Raw genomic sequence first — 22,747 nt, 5'->3', positions numbered from 1 at the left:
AACGCAAAAATCTAACGGTTGAAAGCAACATAAGGTAAGATACTGGTGAATGATGATGGAGTAGTGCTACGGTGAACACTTGAATGGCATGCGAGCGGAAGAGCGTTAGAATCCTAACCAAAATATTTACCTTTTGATATCAAATGATAACATCCCTAGCGGCTTTTAGAGATTACGAGATAAATGATTTTTTTCGAGAAAAAAATCTGTAATCCAGTGTTTTTCTTGAGGCCAATTGATAGGTTAATTCTGCGGGATCAAGTGCCAAGTAACACGAAAATCTGATATTATTAATATTCAAAATATATTATAACTTGGTGAATATGTTAGAATATGTGTGAATATGAATATGGCTTTTCCTGTCTGATTTTCTATATTATAAGATGTTATAAGGCGAACGGTGATCAACACGCGGAGCACAACTTTTTAAGCAGTTTCGATTTACTATGAACAACCCAATAAATAATATCATTTGTAGTGTAAATTTAATATCAATTATCAATGAATTATAAAATCAAGAAACATTTGATGTTAGCTTTTTACAGATTCACTCTTTAACAAACAATTCTCAGGATATTTTGTGATTAGGTCTTCTAATGCTACCTTAATTTGATTGAAAAAATATTCAATGCCGCGTTTCAAAAAATTAAAACTAAAATTATTACCAGTAAAACAATTGGGGAAAATAGAAATTTGACTAAACTTTAAAGCGTGATAAAGTTTATAACGTGAGTAATTATTTCACATATGAAAAGGAGGATTTTTATTATCCTCCTGTAAGAAATTAATGTAGACTGACTGATATTTTAAATCTAGTCTGCAATATGGCAAAATACCACCCAATTAACCAACCTACTCAGACACATGTTCGATTCGATTTGTACAATTTTCGCGTGCCTTCGTCCCAAATCGACATCAAATCCCCTAACGGTACAGCGGGAAATCCACCCGAATTGTTACTACATTATCTACAGTACACAGCATAGCTTAAAAATCACAATAAGGATAAATAGGCTGTACAAAAACTCTCGCTACACCGCGCTTAGCGGAGGCGCTGTAGTGCTCGTGTGCATTAGTCGAACCACACGAACACATTCACCGGCTAAGGAGGAGCCGCCTCGACGACCCATCAGTGATAGTGTCGAATCGCCTTCCGGTTGACGGTGACCGGGCGCTCGTCGATGCCACCGGCGGCGGCCACACCAGGGGAAGGCATTTTTACGCCGTTGCTTCCAGCGCCGACGGCGGCGGCGGTGGCCGTATTATTGTTGATGTGATTAAGTGTATTTACATTGTAATTCGTCGCCAACCCGTTGCGGATCGGCAGCTCCGGGGGCGTCGGCGTGGACGGTAGTGACGCTGGCAGTTGTGCCGGTGGCGGCAGTGGCGATGTGGTTCCACTATTGTTGCTGTCATCCTCATTATCGTCGAACACATCGTCGTCCTCCAGTTCGTGGTCGGACAGCTGCGGATGATGATGATGATGATGATGGGACTGTTGCTGTTGCTGCTGCTGCTGCGGATGCTGATGCTGGTGGTGGTGGTGATGGTGATGGGTTTGATATTTCTGGCGACCATTCGGCTGACCAGGACCGGATACTGGCCCTACAGCACAACCGGCGAGGGTGTTCGTTTTAGCATTGAAATGGTCCTGGTTCAGACGGAGCGGTGCGAGGGTCTGTGTGTGGTAGGTGATCTGGTGGTAGTGATGGTTGTTGACATTGTTGGACAACGTCGAGAAGTTGGCGCTGGTGTTGCTGCTGGGGCCGTTGCTGTGCGGTGGAATCGGTGGGGTGTAATTGGGAAACAGTTTCATTCCCGGCTGCTTCAGATGCTCCTGGCTGAGCTGTAGAAACGTTGTGGCCGTTCCGTTGCAGTTGTTGCCGGGGCAAATTTGATGCTGCGAACCTCCCCTCCGAGGCGGTGGAGGGGGAGCCTCTAGCTATAGTTCCGTCACCGGTATATGCCGGATTCCATGCGAATGGTGGTTGTTGATTTGGTAGTTATTTAACGTGGTTGTGTGCACACCCAATCCGCAGGGATTCGGATGCCGGCCCATGTAATCCTCCTCGGAAAAGGTCTTCTGGTATTCGCGCTCTTTCCGACCGATGGCACTGTTTCCCCAACCGCCTTTCACAAGCTCCCGGATGCGTCTGCGACATTTGTAGATTACCAGTGCCAGAGCTGTCACAATAGCGGCGGCAGCAACCAACACCACTCCGATAATTGCCTGTTGACGTGGATCGGCATGGGAGCAACCTAACAGATCCGGCGATAGTGCTTGCAATACCTGCTCTCGTAATCGCTCTGGTGAGGCGCAAATTACTGGGATCTGATTCTGACTGCTGTTGCTCTTGTTGACCAGCAGGTTCCTAAGCCACAAAATGCGGCAATCACAAACGATTGGGTTTTCCGATAAATCCAAATCAACCAACTCGTTCCACGAAAACAATCCGTCGGACAGGGTCGTCAGTGCGTTGTCTTTCAGGACGAGTCGTTTCAGATGTGGCAAACCACTCAGTGCGCCGTCATGGATCTCCACCAGGGCTTTGTTAGTTGCTATAACGATGTCTTCTAGGTTGGCATTTGCTGAAAAAGCACCACTCTCAATTCGACTCAATTTCAACGAGCCTGATATGTCAAGTTTACGCAAATTACTCATTCCGGCGAATGCAGCCGTCGGGATGCTATCGAAATCATTCTGCCCAAGAGCCAATTCTTCCAACCTAGACAGTGGCATCAGCTCCGGCGTGGGAATTCTACTCAGTCGATTGTCCGACAGATCTAGCGTCCGTAAGCCCTCTAAACCACTGAAACCGGATACGTTGTAAAGAGCAGCACCCTTTAAATCCAGATGAGTTAGTTTGTTTAGGTTCGTAAAGGCATCTTTTGAAATGGTCGAAAACGAGTTGATTCCCAGATATAGTTCGGCTAAGTTGACCAACGGACCGAAAGCTTCTGACGGAACCGCACTCAACGTGTTATCGTCCAAGTAGAGCACCTTTAAATTGACGAGCCCTTCGAAGGCCTTCGGATCAACCCTACCGATCCGGTTCTGTCCGAGATTAAGCTCTTCAAGTTTTTTCAGACCGGAAAACACACCCTCGCTCAGTTCGTCCAAAAAGTTTCCTCGCAGGTTGAGGATCGCTAGCGATTCCAGCCCGAGGAATGTTTTGTTTGAAATCGATCCCACCTTGTTGTGGTTTAGGTGCAGCTCTGTTAGCTTTTTCTGGTAGGCAAAAGTTCGCGGTGGCATGTTGAACAGGTGGTTGTAGCTCAAATCCAGGAAGGTCAGTTCGGCGTAGAACTGCATCGATGAGTCGATGGTTTTGATTTTGTTGTTTTTGATTACCAGTCGCTGCAGCGATGGGTTAAGGACAATCGGTAAAACGTCTAGGTGACCTTCGCCACAGGTTACCACCAGGGTATCGTCATCGCATTGACACCCCAGGGGACAGTTAGCCAGTCCAGCGCGGCCTACGGGCAGGAGGAAGGTGACCAGCAGTAGAACCATGGTGGTCAGGGTGGTTTGCGTAATTTTTGTTTGCATTTTGACGGGTAGTTGTTGTTGTTGTTGGTCCTATTGGTTGTGTTCGTACGGCTGTAGGTGCGTGTGTGAAACTACAGATGACGGCACGGTTTGTATGATGTCCTCGTCCTTTATACTACCGGCGGATGAGCATAGCCTGTAACGAAAGCAGAAAAAACAACAACGTTATTGTCAATCGTGTCATAAGCCGTTTATTGGATTAACGCGATGGACGATAGCAGACGCATGACGCGACGGGATGGCGCAAACGGATAAGGAAGCGGAGGGAGGTTCGAATTTGTTATTTCTACCCGTCCGTGTCGTTCTCGACTTCGCTCGCTTCGGTTTCTGTCTGGCCTGTTCCGAGCTGATGAGAAATTTGACACCAGTCCAGCCAGCCAGCCAGCAAGCACCCGGAATGGAAAGCACAGAATCGACACTAATGCCGAACTAATCTTGCTGTAATGCGGTAAAATTAATAATAAACGATCCGGATTGCCACTGCAGTTGAGCTTTGTCACCGAACCAGTCAAGAACGCTTCTTGTGCCACCTGTTTCGTCAGAGGCAATAGATTCGGGAAATGGGAATTCAATTGCTGATGAATAAACAATGGTTGGCAGCGAACGAAGTGAATCGTAATTAGTTCAGATAATAGCTAATGGTTTGTGTGTGTGTGTGACAAAGAGTATTTTTTGATTATACCAATAAAAGTTGCTTGCCAATTTTTTCAAACGATCAAAAAATGGAAATTAGCTCCTTGCCTTAGTTCAACCGGAGGACCATCAGGAGAAACAGAAAGGATAATAGTGTTATTATGATAAAATATGCTGTCGATAAATGTTGGCCACTTACGAAGGTCATTCCTTGCGATAATGTGTATTATCTCTGTCTGCGCACGTGTGTGTGTCGTATTTTCCTACTTCGAAATGATTGCACTGAAAGCTCGATGGAAATTGCTTTCCCTAGAGGGAAAGTAGTACGGAAATTGTTTCAACTCAGTGCCAAGAAGAAGACGCTTCAATATGCAGAATTTAATGGAAAAATAATAGTCAGGCGCAAACACGATCAAAAAAACATACAGACCTCTTATTTTTTCGGAATGTTTGTTTTGCTCTGTTTTGATTCAGTTCTAATTTGAGCCAATAAATAATTCAATCTGCTCCGGTTGTTGGTTCGGGCTTCAGAGCAACTGTTCAGTAATTCAATTTATATTCTAGACTCAACCATCCATCGGCTTGGGTTGGAACTGGAAGGCATTGGCTTTCGGAAGACGGCAGAATCGTTTTGTGTACGGTGGACGAATGCCTGCGAGTCGGAGAATGCATTTAGATTGAAATTAAGTTCTATCTCTGTTTGCCCTTCCGAACCGCACCGGGATGACTATTGAGCCATGCTCCGAGACGTGCAGGTTTCCTTGAGGCCCTCTCACTCAAGTCGGTGGCAGGTTGTGAAGGATGAGTGTTGTAAATGGAAGCTCCGACAAATGATTTAATTACCGGGGAAATTATCTCAACAACAAGAAACCCAGACGGAGCCAATGCAATGCAATGCAAAGCGTCCTGGTCCGATGTTTAATGCATGCCGAAACGAGCATAATGGAATGAGGAGCAGGCAGTGACGCATTGAGAGCACTGCCGGTAATAGAACTGTGTAGTACTGGAATGTGGTTAAGCACTGTACGAGAATAGTGGCTGTTTGCTTTTTGAAGATGAAAACGAATGGCGTTTTTGATGTTCTTTGCACCTCACTGATACGTACAGAATGTTCTCACATATAATGGTGCTAACGCTAAAAATCCAGAACAAATGCGTGTGGTTTTACACCGTAATTAGCGACAGATAATTAACACATGAATCAACTGTAAGCCGACTGAAAAGAGATTCGCCTTCTCATAAGAAATCTTTAGCGTTTGTAGAGGAGTAATTGATGTTTAAATGGGGCCACTACTGACCTAAGGCTCATAAATATTGAAATTTTTGTGCTTAATTGGTGAAAAATGGTTAAAAATGAGAATTGCACTTCTAGCACCTCTAAGAAGTGGCCCTCTCGTACACCAAGAGGTCAGATAATTTTCAAAATAGTTAATTTTTAGCATACCTTGGCATCTTTACTTCCACTGATAATACGTCTCCGAATCTCATGGCTGGTATCATTGTCCGCCGTTACCAGTGAGCCAAAGTAGACAATTTCGTCAACTACCTCCAACTCATCACTGTCGATCAATATACTACTGCCCAAGCGGCGTCGGTCGGCCTCGATTCCGCATGTACTTTGTTTTAGACCTATTTACCTGTAACCCAATCTCTTCTGCTTCGCGCTTTAGTCTGGTGTACTATTCAGCCACCGCTACAGATGTTCTGCCGTTAGTATCCATGTAATCGGCAAAGCAGACGAATTAACTAGATCTGTTGAAGATCGTGCCCCACGTGTTGATATCCGTTCGATTCATAACACCTTGTAGCGCTATGTTGAACAGCAGGCATGAGAGACCATCACCTTGACGAAGCCCTCTGTGTGATTCCAATGAACTTGACAGTCCCTCCGAAATCCGAACACAGCACTGTGTAGCATCCATCGTAGATTTAATCAGTTTGATGGGCTTCCTGGGAAGCTGTTCTCGTCCATGATTTTCCATAGCTCTTTCCAGCCATGGTATCATATGCGGCTTTGAAGTCAACAAACAAATGGTGCATGGGAACTCTGTATTCACGGCCCTTTTGTAGGATTTGCCGCAGTGTATTTTTATTACAATTAATTATTTGATCCGTTGTAGACCGACCTTCGACGAAGCCGGCTTGATAAGTTCCCACAATTCTATTCGCAATTGGTGATAGACGGCGGAAAATGATTTGGGACAGCACTTTATAGGCGGCATTGAGAACGGTGATCGCTCGATAGTTCTCACAGTCGCCCTTTTTATAGATCGCGCAGATAACCCCATCTTTCCACTCCTCCGGTTGCTGCTCCTTATCCCAATTCCAAATTCTAACAATTAATCGGTGCATACGAACGGCCAGCTTTTCTGGTAGCTCCGCTCCGATGCCATCTTTCTCAGTTAACCCAGCTTGTTCTTTAGCTGCATGATGGCCTCCTTAACTTCGTCAATCGTTGGGGCTGGCACCTCTTCTTCGTATGTTGCACCATCGAAATCGCTTTCCCCGTCACCATGGTTCTCCGCCTGGGCGCCATTCAGGTGTTCGTCGAAGTGCTGCTTCCACCACGATACTCGCTAGCCACCTTGAATCTAGTCGAGGTCCGATGGGTTTCTAGAAAAGAATAAATTTCGCTGCATAGTCATAGTCGCCCACCGTAGTCTCCCAACAGTCTGCAGGTTCGCGATGTAAATCTCTAGTAGTATTGCCTACAGCTCATAGTTCATAGGCCAACGCCTGCCTGCTAGCAGGCTTAGCATACACTTTTCGCTTTGATTTTGCTCTTTTGATTACTGCTCCTCAGCCAAGCTGTAAAATTTACTGTCATCGACGCTTAACGTGCATTACTCAGCGTCCATTTTGTGGCCATTATGACTTGCTCCGATTTAAGTAAACGGGAGCACCAATTACTAGATTTGGTGGAATCTATCGAAGAATTTGTTCAACAATACCAGAATGATCGTGACAAGGGATCAGTCTCGGTAAGATTGACAAAGCTTGACCAAATATACGACGAATATTTTGAAGTGCGCAGTGATATCGAAATTATGTTGGAAGAATGTGATATAGACGATGATACGGGCAAGGAAGAGGCATCTTTTCGGGCTACAATGTCGGCTATAACCAAGGCCCAAAGGACTGCGGCTAAGATAGCGGACAGTACAGCCCAGAATTCGAAGATTTTGAAAGCATTTGTTAATCGTTATTTCAGGCTAACGCAGGCACTGGAAGCATGTTCACGTGAAACTAGTTCGTGCACTCAGCTATCTGACAGCAAATTCCTATCGAACAACAGGACAGTGTTGCAGTCGATTTCGAGCGAAAAATATCGTGTTTGTGAACAGCAGCATCATTTATTATTGCACATCAATACTAACACTATTGAACAGCAATTATTGCAATCGAGCGATCGCTCGCAACAAAGCGCACAGAACTCACAACGTAACCAGATGTTCTTAACTGCATTACAACCACCACCACCCACTGTTGATTCTCTCAACGTTGCGCTTACTGCCCAAGAAATCATGCCATCGCGATCAGTTTTACAAGCAACTGCAACCTTGATTCTTGAGGATAACTTTGGTCACTCTATGCAAACTAGAGCGCTACTCGACAGTGGCTCTCAGCTCTCTTTCATCTCAAAACGGCCATCGCAGCAATTACATTTCAAGCGATCTCGTGAAACAGTCTCGATAAGCGGCATCGATTTTACGAGTCTACAGCTTCTGGACAACATCGCTCTCGCTGATCCACAGTTTATGAATCCTGGTAGGATAGACGTCATCATTGGAACAGGATTATTTTTCGACCTGCTACACCAAGAGACTATCAGACTAGGAGAAGACGGACCGATCGTATACAATTCATCGTTTGCTCGGATAGCATGCAGAAATCTTCCTGGTGAATCGGACAGTAGCAGACCACACATTAGAACCGCACTCACAGAGCGGTGCAATGACTTACCAACACGAGAATGGGATGGCAAAGAAAACGTATTCCGATGCAGAGCTCTTAACTGGACGTCATTGGAAATCTGCTCACGAATGGTCATTTCCAATTTAAGAGAGGTCTTCTATTTAATCCTGCTAAATGCAATCATGGTTCTATTTGCTCAAATATTCGTCCAGACTCTCTGGAAGCAGAAGGTTTCTTTGGACAAACCTTTGCATTTTGATCTCCAAGCACAATCATTTACGTTCCGAATCCTCTTATCCAGATTAAAAAATCTGCAGATTCTAAGATGGAGGACGTTCCAGTACGATTGTCTTCTCCACGGCCTTTGTGATATTTCGACGAAGGCCTATGGAGCAATTACGTCAAATTTTTTGGTAGGCAAATCGCGATTTTCCCCGCTCGTAGAGCTGGGAAAGAAAAGCAAGCATGCTTCATTATCAATTGCAGCCACCATTTCCTCATCAAGTGCAAATTTTGGCCTGAAATCTACACGGCGTCGTTGGACAAACTTGCTCGCAATTTTGCTAATGTTTTTCTATCCTCTCTATACACGCGAATTGATTTGTATAAATTCGGGTCCTATAACACTTGCGAACGAGAACAATTTGCTACAACTAGTGGCGCTACCACAACAGCAATGCTTCGCTCAAGAGGTCAAAGAATTTGCAAGAGACAATAAAGCAGACTCAACATTTCGCACCAGCATTCGGCATCCATGCTTGATTGACGGCGTATTGCGGTTTGGCGGCCGGTTAGAACATGTAGACATCCCGGTCGACAAAAGGCACCCAACACTATCGGATCCATCTTCCATTGGCAACCATGGTTACGCGTTATCATTTCGAATTTCTCCTCGCTGGATTACTACTGCTGGTTACCAGTACTCGTGAATGGTGTTGGCGACTCAGCGCTCGAAGCCTGGCTCGCAGCACTCTAACACCACAAGCAACCTGCAACAACTGGGGAGAACTAGGCCTCCTCCAACGAAGGCGCAATGCGCCTTCGGGAGCCAGCGGGCTCCCGCACTCCAGTTAAGTCTTTATGTTTTATTGAATTTCTAAAAAACTCAAGGAATGTTTTGTCTATGTAGCTACTCTCCAACGGCGGACGGCCGATCAACGAAGCCACCCCACGAAAGATGTCTTCTGTGAAACATCATCGTCCTGTGAATGCTCAGATGATCGCGGTGCCAGCGTAGTTCTACCATTTCCACATCCAGGATATCGCCGGATCGGTTCTGTGATCAACACCACTTGAGTCACGGGATCTGGTACTCATCATTAGTACCAAAGTTGGTATACGTCCGTTTCATCACTACCAGAGCATCCGTCAGTCTGCAGCGGTTCAAGGAAAACGTCCATCAAGTATGTCATCAGGTATTCATTCATCTCAACGATTCACTCAGTCTAGCAGAATGGAGGAGTCTTGTTCAATTTGGCGCAAGTGCGTCGACAGGAAATTGTTATCCCACCAGGTGGTGTAGTGCGGCAGCATGAATACGCAACAAAGCAAAACTCGATGGGTTCCTTTTTTTTGAAAATCACGCATATTTCGTTCGCTGATTCCGAGGTCCGAGAATGTGAAAGAATTTGATCTACATCAACGATTCGCATTAACGCATCAGACGTTTATCTCAATATGTTGTCGGTAGTATTATTTACTTTCAAATTTGTTATTTGTAGTATATGGATATGTTATTTGTAGAGTAGAGCTTAATTTGTAGTATATAGTTTGTTTGAAATACCGCGTATTCCAAGGCGGCCGGTATGTAAAATCTTTTGTGTTATTTTTGGCCATACATTTAGCATCATTGAACCCACTCTGCAACGATCATCAGCTTAACTGATGATCGCGAGAATGTAACTTACTCTCGCAGGTTGTCGATCGTAATCTCATAAATTGATTAATATACGGTCATTCTCCCCAACGTTCGGAGAACCAGAATAGTAGATACCTAAATCTGACAGCTCTGATAGCAGATAGTGTAAAGAAGTTTAGTTAGCTATAAGTACTCGAACAAACCAGCCGCAAATATACGGCCAAATTTATTTGTCGCAATAAACGTACATTTTGGCATTTACTGGCCTGTTCTTGTGCTTTCAAAGAAAATTCCCATTTGTAGGGCACAATTTTCTATACGCGCGCGAACTGTGGCAACCTGTGCAAATCGGCCAGGTTAAGAAAGAAAGGACAATTGACCCAGTGCGCGAAGATCGAAGACGGAATTTACACAAGCAGAATTTGAAAAAGTGGTGTATGGGGCATTTGTAGAGCTAGTAATTATCTATAATATTGCTGAAGAAAGTGAAGTTTTATTTTTAGTATTTACGGCGCTGTAGGGCAGCAATGCCGTTGGTAGCGAAAAGAGCGCTCTTTTTGCTACCAAGAGGGTAGCAGCATTTTAGCGCCATAAATACAAAATGCACAGTAATGCTTATTTCACCAATATTGTAGATAATAACAAATTCTACAAACGCCCCATACATCACTTTTTCAAATTTTGCTTGGCTGAGATGCAGTAATCAAAAGAGCAAAATCGAAGCGAAAAGTGTATGCCAAGCCTGATTGCTAGTCTAACGAGCATTTTGAAGATCATCAGCTTTGTGCAGCGGTGTATGCTTCTTGATTTAAACGTTTCGCGACAGGTAAAGTAGGCCCGATTTCTAGCTTGACTGGGTCCTTGAATCTTTTTCTTTGTATTTCTCATCAAGCTCTTCAAGTTCATCGCAGTCAATAGTCTCTTGAAAGGCAAACGCATCCTTGAAGGGCAAACGTTGTTTTCTCTGGAGCCTTTTCCTGTCATATATTTGGTTTTCGACGCATTTGGGCGCTCGGGGTTTATTGTATATTTGTATAACACGCCTTACGACCCTACTGATACACTTAATCTGAGACCGGTGACCAGTGATCTTACTTTAAGCTAAATATACTAAAGGTTCGCCGACGCGGTACGCGCAGAAAAAGTTATTGTGTTGAGTACGACCACAGTTTCAGGGAATTATCAGGCGGGTTTCATGGGGGCTCGCGCAGCTACGGACCAAATTTTTACTATTCGATAGATCTTGCAGAAATGTCGGGAGTACAACGTGCCCACGCATCACATCTTTATTGATTTCAAAGTAGTATACGATACAGTCGATCGAGACAAGCTATGGCAGATAATGCACGAATACGGTTTTCCGGACAAACTGACGCGACTGATCAGAGCTTCATTGGATCGAGTGATGTGTTTCGTACGCATCTCTGGGACACTCTCGAGTCCCTTCGAGACGAGACGAGGGTTGAGACAAGGTGACGGTCTATCCTGCATGCTGTTCAACATCGCTCTTGAGGGGGTGAACCGACGAGCGGGCATCGAAACGAGAGGCACGATTTTTACCAAGAGTAGCCAACTTTTAGGCTTTGCAGATGACTTCGATATCATTGCCAGGAACTTTGCGACGGCGGAGGCAATCTTCGCCAGACTGAAAATAAACGCGTCGAAGACCAAATACATGAAAGGAAGAGACTCTAAGGAAACAAACGTGCGCCTCCCACGGACGGTAACCGTTGAAGGCGACGAACTAGAAGTGGTAGAGGAGTTCGTGTATTTGGGATCGCTGGTGACCGCGGACAACAACACTAGTAAGGAGATCCAGCGGCGCATCCAAGCGGGAAATCGGGCCTACTTTGCCCTTCGTAAAACGCTACGATCAGGAAGCATACGCCGCCGCACGAAGCTAACAATGTACAAAACCCTTATTAGACCGGTAGTTCTTTATGGACTTGAAGCCGTGACGCTGCTCACGAAGGACATACGCACCCTTGCCGTGTTCGAGCGGAAAGTGCTGCGGACGATATTTGGCGGAGTACAAACTGAAAGCGGAGAGTGGCGGTGGCGTATGAATCACGAGCTACAGGCACTGCTTGGGGAGACTCCCATCGTACATCTAGCGAAAGTTTGCAGGCTACGGTGCGCCGGACACGTCGTAAGGATGCCGGACGACAGTCAGACGAAAATAGTCCTCTTCAACAACCCCACCGGCACCAGGAACAAGGGGGCCCAACGTGCCAGGTCGAAAGCGATTGGCGACTTCTGAGACAACTAGGAAATTGGCGACGAGTGGCCCAAGACCGAGTTGAATGGAGACGAGTGCTTGAAACAGCACGAGCCACCCCGGGTCTATGCTGCTGAAGAAGAAGAAGAAGAAGAAGTCTATGGTGATGATCACTGACAATTCTACCAACTTCACAGTAGCGGGACAGCAGGTTGAGCTGGTTAAAGCATTTCAATATCTTGAAAAGCAGACAACGCTCGATGGTGGTACCAAAACTGATATAGCAACACGGATCAGGTCGGCCAGGGGTGCCTTTGCAGGTCTACGAAACATTTGGTACTCTAATCAGCTCACTCTACATGCGAAAATCTGAATTTTAAACTCAAACATTTAATTTGTACTGCAGTACGCCTGCGAGACGTCCAATGTCAATCTGCATGAAGAAGTTGTTTGGAGGTATTATGAAAGCAACGGTAAGCCTCAATCAGATGAATCAAATGTTTTGACTTTGGTCCCCATGCAAGAAATTGCACGTAATTTGATAGAAAGTCACCAAATTCCAAACCCCCGCCATGCTTGCCATACATTACCCCCTTTGTGCTTTATGATAAGCTTGAAACGTTTCTCAAAAGAATCACACGCGGCACGCACCTGGTCACGTCCCAGGTCTTGGAAATGAGCTTCCTAAATTGGTCCATAGTGCTGACTTTATGTTCGCTCTGCTTGATCAGCATGTATGATCATACATAAAAATCCAGTGGATTAAGATCCGGAGAGCTGGGAGGCCAGAAAGTCTTATCGAGAAAATCTGTCAAATTCTCCCGACACCACGCTTGGACGATATTTGTCGTGTGGGCCGGTGCGCCGTCCTGTTGAAAGACTTAATGATCTTTCCCGTAGAGGTCACGAAGTGCCGGAGCCACAGCCTTCTCCTGAACCTCGGTCTTATAGTACGCGGCGTTGATTTTCACGCTTTTCTCGATAAACACCAGTGGAAGCTTCCCACGCTTGGATACGGGCCCACACACCATCACCGACGCGGCGCTCTGGAACCGCGAGATGCTTATTTGGGACGAGGGGATGCTAGCCAACGTCGGCGCCCACAGCCGATCATATTGAACATTATCCGTTATTGCGCAGTTGGCACGCTTGACGTGGAAAATGCTTTTAATAGCGCTAGCTGGGACTCCATAACCAACTCGCTTCGGAACGTCCAAGTGCCGGTGTCGCTGTAAAGGATTCTAGAAAATTATTTCCAGAATCGTGTGCTATGCTACAACACGGAGGAGGGTCAGAAGTGCGTTCCAATCACCGCAGGGGTTCCGCAAGGTTCCATATTGGGCCCGGTGTTGTGGAACGTTATGTATGACAAGGTGGACCCCCAAAACATCACCGACGCTGCGCTCTGGAACCGCGGGTTGTTTATGTGGGACGGGGGGATGCTGGCCAATGTCGGCGCCCACAGCCGATTATTTTGGACAGTGTGTAAGATGAAAAGTTTCTCATCAGAAAACACGAACTCCTGACCAGCGTGCCGCGAAAGTATCAGTTTTGCTCTGTCCAGCCTCTTCTTTGTTGTAGCATCCGTTACCCCGTGAACCTTGCGTTTCTTGTACGGTTTGCATCCCAGGTCCTTCGTCGTGATGGTGTAGGCAGTCCCGATCGACACATCCAGGTCAACGGTGGTCTTCCGGATCGAGCGGTTCATTTTTCGACGAATCCGCTCCCTCACCACCTTGATGGCTGACGGCATTCTCGCCGAATGCGGCCGCCCGGAACTAGCACGATTTGCGCGTCGGTTAGCTAAAGCTTACACCAATACCAATACACAGACTGCACATGATGCGCACTTACACCACGATGGAAAGTTGTATTCGAACTTATTGAACACCCTGTATATCCAGTGATTTGGCCTCCGAATCTCAAATGGAAGTGAAGGCACACGGCTCGGATGGAATTTCAAATGTAGCTCTAAAGACTGTGATCCGAGCAAACTCGGATATGTGTCGAACAACCCTCCAAAAATACCAACAATACAAAAGATACAGCCTAGCTTTATTCAGTAAAATTGCAGATAAAAACTAGTTCTACAAATTTCGCAAACATGAGTTTTTCAAATTTTGCTTAGCTACCGTCTTAGACTGCCAAATAAATCAAAATTAAGTCAAAGTGATCGAACCATCCTTGATCATGACTAACAACTCGGCTATCAGTACGAGGCTGCAGCTATCTGTTGTATGTACATCAATGCACTATAATGATAAAGCTAATAAAAATATGTTACGTGGTCATTGGCAGGAATGAAATATATATATCTACTAATTGTTTGAGTTTTATTATCGTAATGAATAATAATCAATTACATAAATAAAATTAAAAAAAATCGATTCAATAAATTTCAATTCAAAGTCATGAAAGGAACCTTCTCAATTGATTTCTATTAATCTCAATTCCTATAAAAGTAAACACAATCGCCTAGACTTGGTGAACGTAAGTACCGCTTAAGGCACACTATTTTCGGAGTGAGCCAATTCCTACCAGGTGCCTGAAGTGTGCTCAACGCAGCAAACAAATGCTCGAACCCCACTATGCAACCCCCAGCTGCTGGTGTGTAACCTACATATCCGGCAGCGCCAGCAGCGCCTCCCTGCAAATTGAAAAGATATGCACATGGCCGACTTGATAAGACTGTTTGCAATCAATATTGAATAAATTTTAATGAATTGCTACGAGAATTGCCGCTTACGACCGGCCTGGGGCAAGCACCTGTTCCAGTGTATTGAGAGGAGCTGCTCGATTTGGAAAATTTATACCTAGATCATTCCGGAGTGGTTGATGGCCATCCCGATGCATACAAATTGCTCAATCGAGGATGTAAACTTAAATAACTTAATTACGTATCAGCAGTTTATATCCCATTGAGTTAGAAGCGTCCTTGCATTTTGATAGCCTTATGTTTTATGTTACGACGAGAAGTTTAGTTTAGTTCTTGAATCATAGCTTTCACACTATGGCTTCAAACAGAACAATGCATCCTGTTAGTGTTTCGAGTTAAATTTACGTTTCATTTCTGAGGAAAATGAATCACATAAAAATGTGTTTAACACCACTTACTCAGAAACTTCTGTCAAACACAAACTTTATCCGTAACATCCACACGTAAATTTCCAACCACAAATACCTGATACCTGAACTCCACCGTTGTTATTGTTGTTGACGAAAGCGCAAACAAGTAGCAAACATTTTCCATTTACAGCCCGCCCGCAAGCTCGCAGTCATCACCACCCGCCCCCCGTCTGACGGAGGAATTCGCCGGAAAAGCAGCAAACCACACGAAAAGCGCCACATTTGGCAGCCGGTTTACCGGTTCGGTACTGCATCATTTCCAGCTCAGTTTATTCAAATTTGTAAAGCTTGGCACACACCGAAAAGAAAAACCCCAATGAAAGGTTCCCGGGGACGGTCAACGTATGCATGGAATGTCGGTTTCCGTAATTTCGATTTCATTTTTATAATTCTTCGGTTCAGGAAGAAGCTGGCGGCATTTGTTTGCGTTTCGCCGCATAGCGGAGGTGATTTCGGTGGATTCTGAAAATTTGTTTGGCTTTACAGTGGTGTGTGAATGGATGTATTTATCCGGAATGAATAATTTACCCACGTTGTTTCAATGATTGGACACCAGCTGGTCACAACGAAACTATAGCTGCCTCTGGTCGGTAGTTTCTTTTAAAACTAAATGCAAATTAAAGTTTGATTCATCATGTGCCGGTTATTTTGGCTGTTATCAGCTGATTATTTTGGTAAACAAAACATCGTAATCGCACGTAAACAAGCGGTATATAAATTTATTAGTTGTCGCAGCAGTAAATCTTCCTATACCGTTTGCCCTTAAACACCGGTAGTTCCAGCATAAATCACTCATCACGTACACCGGAGAGGCCATTAGTTTTCTAATTGTGCGCCATTCACACATTGTTGGTTATTGATTCCGACAGTCTGGACCTGATGCCGGAGAAGACGATCCCGCTGCACCGGCAATGTCGTAAAACAGCAATAAATATCTTATCCTCAACTAGGATCACGATATTTCATATACGTTCGGAAGGAACTTCCTCGCCGGTTGTGCCGGTCGTCCGGCGCAAGAGTCAGATAATATTAGAACAGCATCTTTTCCAGTATCGCACAAACCCTCACGCTAGTAGAGCGAGCGCATTGTCCTAGAGGAACAATCCCGATCCCGACGACGCCGCTGCTGACATGCTCAGCATAAATACATTCTGATCTGCGGAGTGCCGGGTGACCGAGCAAACCGAGTCGGTAACTGTAGGTGAAATTGCTTCTCGAAGGGGTAATAAGTTATGGAAAAACTTCCTGTAAGCGCTGCAGGGTGTGTAGGGGAGGAGTAAAAACGACAGGTCAAACAACCATCGCTCTTCTCCATTATCTGCTACATAAATCATAATCTTCGAGAGGAAAATCCCATTTCTCTTCGGTTCATCACAGCCCCGTGGCAGTTTGACCAACGCTGGGTTGGCCTTTTGACTAAATGGACCCCGACTAAATGTGCGCGTGCAATCAACACCCGGGGAGGTTCAAAAATGGTTGATAAAAAAAGAATAAAAGCATTCTGTTGAAATCTACCTGCCACCAGTGCAAATCCCAAGTGGGGAGGTAGTATTTTTTGTAATGAATTCACGCACCAATTGCGCAACCTTCCGACGACTAAAGGCTTGTAAAAAAAGAGCTAACTTCCGGATGTGCTAAACACATTCGCAGTGGTGTTTGACTTGCGAGAGTCTAGCAACGAAAAAGGAAGGTTTCCTCCACTAGCGTGCTCAGATCTTGGTAGAAGGTGGGGCACCAAAGTTTTGCAACAAGTCTTAGATTCATATTACTAAGTCACCAGACCTAATTGCGGCCAAGAAATTCTATAATGTCCTTCAAACACAACGGCTGTAGAAATCAATATTGAATAAATTTGCAACAAGCGAGGCACGAAAGCAAATAACGCTGAATTGCCCTATGAAACGACACTCAGTATATAAGGACCCGGTTATATATAACCAATCTGAATATTCGAAAATTGCTTATTGAGGCTAGTACCCAAGTAACAATTCTAAAGCCACTTGGGTCTACTTAAATTTCATAAAGGTTTTATAAGTTACCAAATTTATAATGGTTGCTTATAAAATCACGATTAAACTAGTTGGTTGCACCAGGTCTCTTATAAACTTACCATAAATGTGTCTTAGAAATACAAAATAGCGCACCAATCAAAATTGATCTTATCACGGTTGCTTGTCAAACCGCAAGAAATCTGTTAGTTTTATAGAGCTATTAAAACGGTAACACCCTGACCAAACAGTTCTTTTGCTGCTATTATGAATAATGCTAAAGTTCAACACCAAGATCATATTTTATGCGAGGCCATATTGCCATATTCAAATATTTTGTTTTAACTCGCAAACAAAAATTCATCAAAGCAAAGTGTTTTGCAGAAAGAATGTTATGATCAATCGGTTTTCCTGTCACAGGGAGCAACTAAAATAATTTTGCTAGAATTGGAGATTGACTAACTGAACATATTTATTTTGTTAATACAACCAGTTTTCAAAAATTGCAAATTTTCAATGGCGCGTTGATTTTAACCACGCGTTGTTCATTTTAATATTCACGAAAAAATTTAATGCGCATATGCTTTCGCAGCACTAAGATTCTTCCAAATTTTATTAATTATTTGGGATATTTTATTATGGTCGCTGTAAACAAAATCGATCAGAATGATGTGACAGTAAAAATTTAACTTTTCTAATATTTTTTGAAACGATGGTTCTACAATTGATGAAGGAACGGTAGGGGAAAGAAATGAAAATTCTTTGGTGAAGGAGGGGAAGAGCGGAAACGACAAAACGAAGAATGATACACCAGTTAGTCTTTGCTTATAAAACAAGCATACGTAGTAACCAGAATGTATCTCGACAACAAAATAAAGGGACAAACAAATGTTACCGCACGGGTATGAGCAGGATAACTTTCGGTGAGAATATATTTTGATACACACTCGCTCTCACAAGTGCTTGTTGTTGGTGTTACGGGTATACAATAAAATATGTGTTTGTCACAAGGCGGCTGGTTAAAGATAATACTTTATCAGTAACTTAAATAAAAGGGACACACAGCAAAAAACTCAAGAAAAAGACTAGCTTGTTTTGACCAGAAGTCTAGCGCTCAATGCTTAGCACTGGTAAGTTAGCAACGTTACCTTGATAACTGACTCCAGACACTGCCGCTGCCGACTCAGTGTGACTTGATTAGGTTTGCCTTTGTTACGTTCAATACGTATTGCATACAACAGTATGTCTCCTTCACAAGCCACCATGCATTAAACATCTGTAATCACGATAGCTATCCTAACCAAATTTTGATTAAGCGCTAAATTCCTGTACATTGGCTATATAACGGTTGAATAATCTACTGTTCAAATAAAATGTTTGTTGGGAGGATATCTTGTTGCTGTCCTAACTTCATAGTGACAAACGTCCATCATATATTGTCCTAACATTTTGAACAATACCCTCAAGTCACTTTTTACGCGAAGGATACGTCCCGCGTAAATCAAAACCGCGTAAAAAAACTGCGTAAATTCCGAAATTCGCGGAAAAAACCGCGTAAATTCCGAAAATCGCGTAAAAAACTGCGTAAATTCCGAAATTCGCGTAAAAAACCGCGTAAATTCCAAAATTCGCGTAAAAAAACCAAAATTTCGGGTAAAAAAACTGTGAATTTCAACACTACGCGAAAAAATAGACGTTTTGAGCACATCCGCGAAAATTCCGAAAATCGCGTAAAAAAAACGTGTAAATACCGAAATTCGCGTAAAAAACCGCGTAAATTCCGAAATTCGCGTAAAAAAGTCGCGTAAAAACAGCCGCGTAAAAAGCGAATTCAGTGTATAGATTCATTGTCTGTTGTGCGTTCGTGATTTTTGATTCCCTGTGCATAATGTATTCCCCAGTGAACAATTTGGTATGTATATTTCGGTTGCAACTGAGAGATACGAAATCATATCCGCACAAAAAAGTTATATTTCACACCACATAAGAACATATACGTACCAAAGTGGAGGCAATATACGTGCAAAAATTTTGATAATTCTATCTTGCATTCTATACAACAATTTTTGGAACACGCAACTTAATAATCCTCAATATACGATTAAGATATAACTAAATGTTACAATCATCTATACTGCTTTACAATTCACAGCCATAACTTAGATATGACGACACGCACGACCGCAAAACAACTTATTGTACACTTCGCCTTGACATACTCTAATCATTATGCAATTCCAATGTAAAACTGACATGCATACGACTTAATGTGCACTTTATATTACGATCTTGTGTTATCTGGGTCTACGCAGTTAGTTTGGAATTCCGTTTATATAATATTTTAATTGATTTTGTTGTCTTATTTGTATCATATTTCTGTCTTTTAGCGTCATGTTTGTGTCATTTCTCATTGTGATTCTGCAGGTAAGTTTTCTTTATTTTTCTTTTATTTTCGTAATATTTTTTACATAATTTTGGTGTCATTTATGTATCAGACATGTATTTTTTTGATGTAATGTATTTTTATATCAATTTATTTATTTTTTGCTCTATTTTTATCTTGTTTTTGATTAATATTTACATCATCTGTGAAATTATATTTACTTTTTATAATATTTAGTCATTTGCGTCATGTTTGTATTATCTTTGTGTCATTTTAATGTCATTCCCAACAAACACTGAAGCGGAATTAAAATGCTACTGATTTGGTTACTGCTGATTTAAGTCTGAATACAGGTGGTAGACGCTGAATAAATTTAAGTAAAGCCCTTTGTATTCTATAAGTGTTTAAGCAGCCAACGAATGCGCTGTAAATCAGCTACTTCACATAATAGTGTCACAAGTCACAAGCAGATTAGGCAGATCTTCAACCGCTCCACAACCTGTCAATATTCTAAATAATTGTGCAATACTAGGTGAATAAATTTGTTATCTAGACCTATAAAAAAGGATTTCTGTCTGTCCCTATGTTCCTTATATAATCAAAAACAACTGAACCGATCGGCGTGAAAATTTGCATGTAGAGGTTTTCGGTGCTAGGGAAGGTTCTCTCGATGACAAAAGACCCCTCCCCCCACTAAGAGGGGGGGCTCCCATACAAATCTATGCCTATAAAAATGGATTTCTGTCTGCTCTATGTTCCTTATAGAATCGAAAACTACTGAACCGATCGGCGTGAAAATTTGCATATAGGGGGTTTTGGGGCTAGGGAAGGTTCTTATGCTGGTTAGAGACCCCTCCCCCCACTAAGAGGGCGGCTCCCATACAAATGAAACACAAATTTCTGCATAACGCGAGAACTAATCAAGCGAATGGAACAAAATTTTACATGTGGGTGTTTTTGGAGACAAGAATTTTTTCTATGGTGAATTAGGACCCCTCCCCACTTTAGGAGAAGGGGGGGGGGCTCCCATACAAATGAAATACAAATATCCTCATGACTCCAGAACTAATCAAGCAAATGGAACCAAATTTGACATGTGGGAGTTTTTGGAGGCATGAATTTTTTCTATGATGAATTAGGACTCCTTACCTTTTTAGGAGGGAGGGCTCTCATACAAATGAAATACAAATTTTCTCATAACTCTAGTTATGAGTTTGGTTGTTAAGTTGGGGGAGTTGTTTTCTACTTTACTGTGAGGAAAATTTATATATTAAAACATCCATGAACTCCTCAGAAACTTGCAATACTCGAGATTGTGGCAAAGGTCATCCGAGATTCAGGATTTATGTACAACACAGTTTAATTTGTGGCAATACGAAGTTTGTCGGGTCAGCTAGTGTTAAATAAAAAGCCCTGCCAAGAAACATTTATGCGCTAATTAAACCTTTTTGGCAGCCATTATTATTCGGCAATCGCTGAATTTGCATCGAATAAAATTTATGTAAGCAATTCTACAATACTTATTCAGCCGAAATTAGAGAACTTATTCAACGTATTTCGTTTGAGGCAGAAAAAAACATTTTTTAAGCAATTATATCACCCTTTATATAACCTCTGTACCCCTTGTTTCCAGCTTTGCGCAAATTGGTTATTAAAAAACGCACAAAAGCCTCCTTTAAGATCCATTGCAGCTTCGAAAGCAGCTATTAGCAAGCCCGAAGCTTGATAAAATCATCAGATTTAGCTATCTTCTTCTCGGTACGTACTTCTTTTTTACGTTTTTGAACCTCCACCTTTTGGCCACGCTATTCCTCCTTTCAGAAATAAAACAGCTTGTACAACCGCCATCATTCCAAATGCAAGAGAAACGTATCACTTTACCCATTTGCACCTTTCTTTCCTTCTTTTGTCAACCCCCCCAGCATAAAAGAATCATGCCAAAAAACAAGTGTTTGACAAAAGACGTTTGATGAAGAACAGTCCACAAGTTTCAGAGCTATGGTGGAACCTACATTCATACTCACGTTGGAACATGTCAGTTCCATCTCAGTCAGCTCCCCTTTCTGTCACGTAGCCTAAGTAACAATGTGAGTTTTATTCTAGTCTTATGGTGGTCTTCAAGACCAATTTTGGCCTTAAATGCCATCATAAGAATGTAATAAAACTCAAATTGTTACCTGGGAGATGATTATGCATCGGTTTGCTCAATGAAACTCCCCCCACCCCTCTTTTCTCAACTGCACAACTGCAATCGGTTTAAATGCAAGAGAAATGCAACTCCTCTTACTTATTTAGATCTCTTCAGTCCCTTGTTAGGGATTTCCCCCTTTTTCCAACTTCTCAGTGCTAATTCCCTAAGGTCAAGGAACATGTGTGTCAAGATTGATAAAGAATGGTCCAGACTTTTCGGAGCTAAGGCTTTCCCCTGTTATGAACCCCCTGTTATGACTCCCCCTTTCTTGTCAACCCCCTGAGTTCTGATTGCCTTATGCCAAGGAACATGTGTGCCAAATTTAACGAAGAACCGTCCAGGTGTTTCGCAGTTATGGCCTCCCCCTCCCTGTTATGAACCCTCACCCCCTCCTCTTCTTGTCAACCCCCTGAGTTCTGATTCCCTTATGTCAAGGAACATGTATGCCAGGTTTGGTGAAGAACCGTCCAGGCATTTCGGAGTTATGACCCTCTCCCCCCTGTTATGAACTCCCACCCTCTGATCAACCCCCAGTGCTGCTTCCGTTATATCAAGGAATATATGGGCCAAGATTGGTGGAGATCGGTCAAGGCGGAGTTCTGGAGTTATGGTGGAACATACAAACATACAAACATACTCACGCTCACTTTTATATGTATTGATAGCGTCGTAAGCTTGTTTTACTTCGTTAAACATAATGGGACTGGAGTATCATCCAACGATCTGTTTATGAGTTGTTTGACTGACAGAAAGCAATATGTATCAATCAATGGATCAATGAAGCTCGAATCAGTATGTAACCGCAGGCGTTCCCCATGGAAGCAATGTGGGTCCTCTACTATTTCTTCTATACATCAACGATCTGGCAAATCTGAAACTTCAGGA

At 43.2% G+C, this 22,747-nt stretch overlaps 2 protein-coding genes across 2 annotated transcripts in view; both read right to left on the bottom strand.

The window, feature by feature from the left end:
• Positions 1-701: 701 nt before the first annotated feature.
• On the bottom strand, positions 702-1,942 carry LOC128735550 (mastermind-like domain-containing protein 1; the record flags this gene model as incomplete). Its single annotated transcript, XM_053830031.1, has 1 exon — positions 702-1,942. A coding segment is annotated over one exon (813 nt), but the record flags the coding sequence as incomplete, so codon positions are not given.
• LOC128737484 (insulin-like growth factor-binding protein complex acid labile subunit) overlaps positions 1,829-22,747 on the bottom strand; it is a 553,799-nt gene continuing 532,880 nt past the window's right edge. The window contains exon 4 of the mRNA XM_053832125.1: positions 1,829-3,686. Within this exon, the coding sequence (XP_053688100.1) occupies positions 1,943-3,550 (1,608 nt within the window). The 5' untranslated portion in view covers positions 3,551-3,686 and the 3' untranslated portion in view covers positions 1,829-1,942. The remainder of the gene's footprint in view (positions 3,687-22,747) is intronic.

Source organism: Sabethes cyaneus, chromosome 2 (assembly GCF_943734655.1).
Source record: "Sabethes cyaneus chromosome 2, idSabCyanKW18_F2, whole genome shotgun sequence".
Classification (NCBI taxonomy): domain Eukaryota; kingdom Metazoa; phylum Arthropoda; class Insecta; order Diptera; family Culicidae; genus Sabethes; species Sabethes cyaneus.
The sequence above is the reverse complement of the archived record's forward strand: the minus strand, read 5'-3'. Positions and strand labels throughout refer to the sequence as shown.